Source organism: Lipophrys pholis, assembly GCF_963383615.2.
Source record: "Lipophrys pholis genome assembly, chromosome: 7".
NCBI classification, from domain to species: Eukaryota; Metazoa; Chordata; class Actinopteri; order Blenniiformes; family Blenniidae; genus Lipophrys; species Lipophrys pholis.
This window is the reverse complement of record NC_137638.1, coordinates 10,304,930-10,307,590: the sequence shown is the minus strand read 5'-3', so window position 1 is coordinate 10,307,590 and position 2,661 is coordinate 10,304,930. Positions and strand designations below refer to the sequence as shown.

Below are 2,661 nucleotides of genomic sequence, written 5' to 3'. Positions count from 1 at the left end.
TTTTTAGAAAGTAAGAATTAATGAGTTTAGTCTTCTTGAACATACTTCTGCTTGTGTCGACAGTGCCGTGGCCACTGATCATACTTATGACATCTAAACTGTGGTTTACTTGAAGCTGAACCCACCAAGTGTCAAAATAAAGGTTAGCAGGCTCCTTCTACATGGATGCTATAAAGGAAGTAATGTGTCCAAAATCAATAAACAACACAGCCAAGAGTGATATCTTCAAGTTTCCTTTATGCCTTCTATAAAGGTATATCATTAAGGCAATCATACAGTGGATTTAGACATTTCTTTCTCTAGGCTATACACAGTGAATAAATCATCTCATAGCCTAAAACATAAAGGATTCTCTGAAAAAAATTCTATATAGACTATACACATATATACAATGAATGTACATTATCTTCAGTCAAAGCAACTTCCCTTTAAAGCTGGAATTCTCAGTCTTTATTCACATGATGACTATTTGGATGTAACTAGATGGCACGTAATAAATTACTGTTTCACTTTTAAAGTCCTAATATATGTACAAAGTTCATGGATTCCAACATTAAATACTTGTAAATCAGGGTGTCTGGTGCCAAATGGCAACAGCCTGTCCTAGAAAAATAGTTCATACCTTTACAAAATAAAATGACAGAGATTGGCAGTGCACAGCATATATTTTTGATTATAAGAATGAAGCTGCGTTGTAACCAAAACAAGCCCACTGTGTTTGTGTCCTGACAGGTTCACTATCACAGTCTGTGACAGAGAGAGGAAGACGATCCTATTTAGCTTATCACATAAGCAAAGCATCAGCAGAGCCCTGAAGTGCTGTGGTTTGATAAGAGTGAACAAGTCTGGTGTTGAAGACACTTCAGAAGTCTTTCTGGTCTTGTTTGCATAGACGTTTTCAAGATCTGACACCGTTCAGGGCCTGAAGAATAAAAACCAAACTCGTTTCACAGAAGGCCCGTGTGCGCCAGAGCACCCCCTTCTTTCATCTCTGAGGCTCCAACTTCACACAATGGTGGAAGGTCAATGAGTGACAAAAGTTTGGATTGCCTTTTATTGGAACAATAGCCGGGGCAGTTTATGAACCCGGGGATTAAAAGAGGGGTAACAGAGCCAAAATGGATGCCAGCAGGGTCAAAACGCAGCGGGCTGCGGGAAGAGAGGCTCCGTTATCCGGGTCCACCGGGTCGTCCAGTTCCAAGAAGTCGTCGTCGTACTCTTCGTCGGAGCCGCTGGCCTCGTACCTGTCCGGGTAGTCGAAGCACAGCGCCTTCATGCTGCTCTTCACGAACTCGCAGATCGCCCGCTCCGTGCCGTCGCACATGCAAGTGTCCAGCTGCTGACCCTTCGGGATTTTACGCATGTTCGCGATCACATTCCTGCAGGCGTTCGTGCACACCGCCCCGTTAAAAAGTTTCCCGCAGTGGTTCAAATAGTCGCGCATGGCGGAGCTGCACTGCGGGTCTCTGTGGCACTGGTGCCGGGCCTCCGTGCACCCGGTGCTGGTAGTCCTGGGCAGGCAGGGCTCGATGGCCTGCTTGGTGTGCGTGCACACCGCGTCGTGGCCGCAGCTGCAGTCCTCCAGCGCCGGGCCGTTCTTGGTGAGGTTGAGCTGGACGAGCGAGGAGATGCAGTGGCTGGGACACTTCTTCCTCTCCCCGTTCAGCACGGGGCCGCACGCGCGGATGTAGTGCTCGTACGCGTAATTGCACTCGGGCTCGGCCTGGCAGTTCATGATGGCTTGCCAGCAGATCAGCCGCCGGCCGTGGGACGGCGACGCGAGGGAGAAGTAGGCAAAACACAGGAGCACGCAGCCGAGGGGCCACACGGATCTGCAGACGCCCCGTACCAATGCGCCGGGGCTTGCCATTGTTATGGCGGCGAGACACGGCGAAGCTCACAGCGGCGTCATGGAGAAGAGAAAGTTGTAGACTGCTACCAGGGATAGTGTTAGTTATTCCGAGGCAGATGGTGCGTGATAGGCCCGTGTGTGTGGGCGTTCAACAGGCTGGCACAGCGCTGTGTAATCCCGGCTCCATAAACCCGTCAGTGCTGATCCATTTGATTCCCGAGCGAAACTCCCGTTATCCGTACATGATGGGGAGGAAAAGTGAAAAATCAAAAAAAAAAAAAAAAAAAAATAGAAAAGGCACGACAGGAGAGAACAAATAACAAAAAAAACTTCTCCACGAGTGTTTTGGAGAGTTTGTGCAGCGGCTCAATCCATCGCAGTGATTCTCAGTTCCTCCACTTCAGCGCTTCCCCGCTGCGTCCTCGCTCCGATCTCCAGCAACACGCCGACCGGACCCGTCCACACAGATCCCCGGCCGGACCGATCATTAAACAGTCCCTGTGCGCACAGGAGTGCAAACAAACAGCGCATGGGAGGAAGGGGAAAAAAAACAAAACAACAACAATCCTTGCTGGTCGCAAAGTGGTCCTCTACTCTCTCCCCCTTTGAGCATTAAGTCTTTCTGTTCCTCTGCCCCCTCTCCATACATTAGTGAAGTGCTCCTCATTGGTTGGCCACTTGTTGAGGGTTTCTACGTAGGGATGGGCGGGAGTTTGGGCTGGGAGGAAGATGGTCTTGAGAAATAGTAAGTCTTGAGAAATAGTAAGTGAGGAGGGAATGCACGCTCCAAAGAGAATTACTGGACAGAT

The 2,661-nt window shown here is 49.1% G+C and overlaps 1 protein-coding gene across 1 annotated transcript; it reads right to left on the bottom strand.

Moving 5' to 3' along the window:
- Nucleotides 1-220: 220 nt before the first annotated feature.
- Nucleotides 221-2,460, bottom strand: gas1a (growth arrest-specific 1a). The gene has a single exon (XM_080468261.1). It carries the CDS (start codon nucleotides 1,868-1,870, stop codon nucleotides 1,094-1,096), a length of 777 nt encoding a protein of 258 aa, XP_080324387.1. The 5' UTR covers nucleotides 1,871-2,460; the 3' UTR covers nucleotides 221-1,093.
- Between the last annotated feature and the right edge of the window lie 201 nt (nucleotides 2,461-2,661).

Coding starts and splice junctions, on each gene's coding strand:
- gas1a (XM_080468261.1), bottom strand. CDS start 1,870: ATGGCAAGCCCCGGCGCATTGGTACGGGGCGTCTGCAGATCCGTGTGG.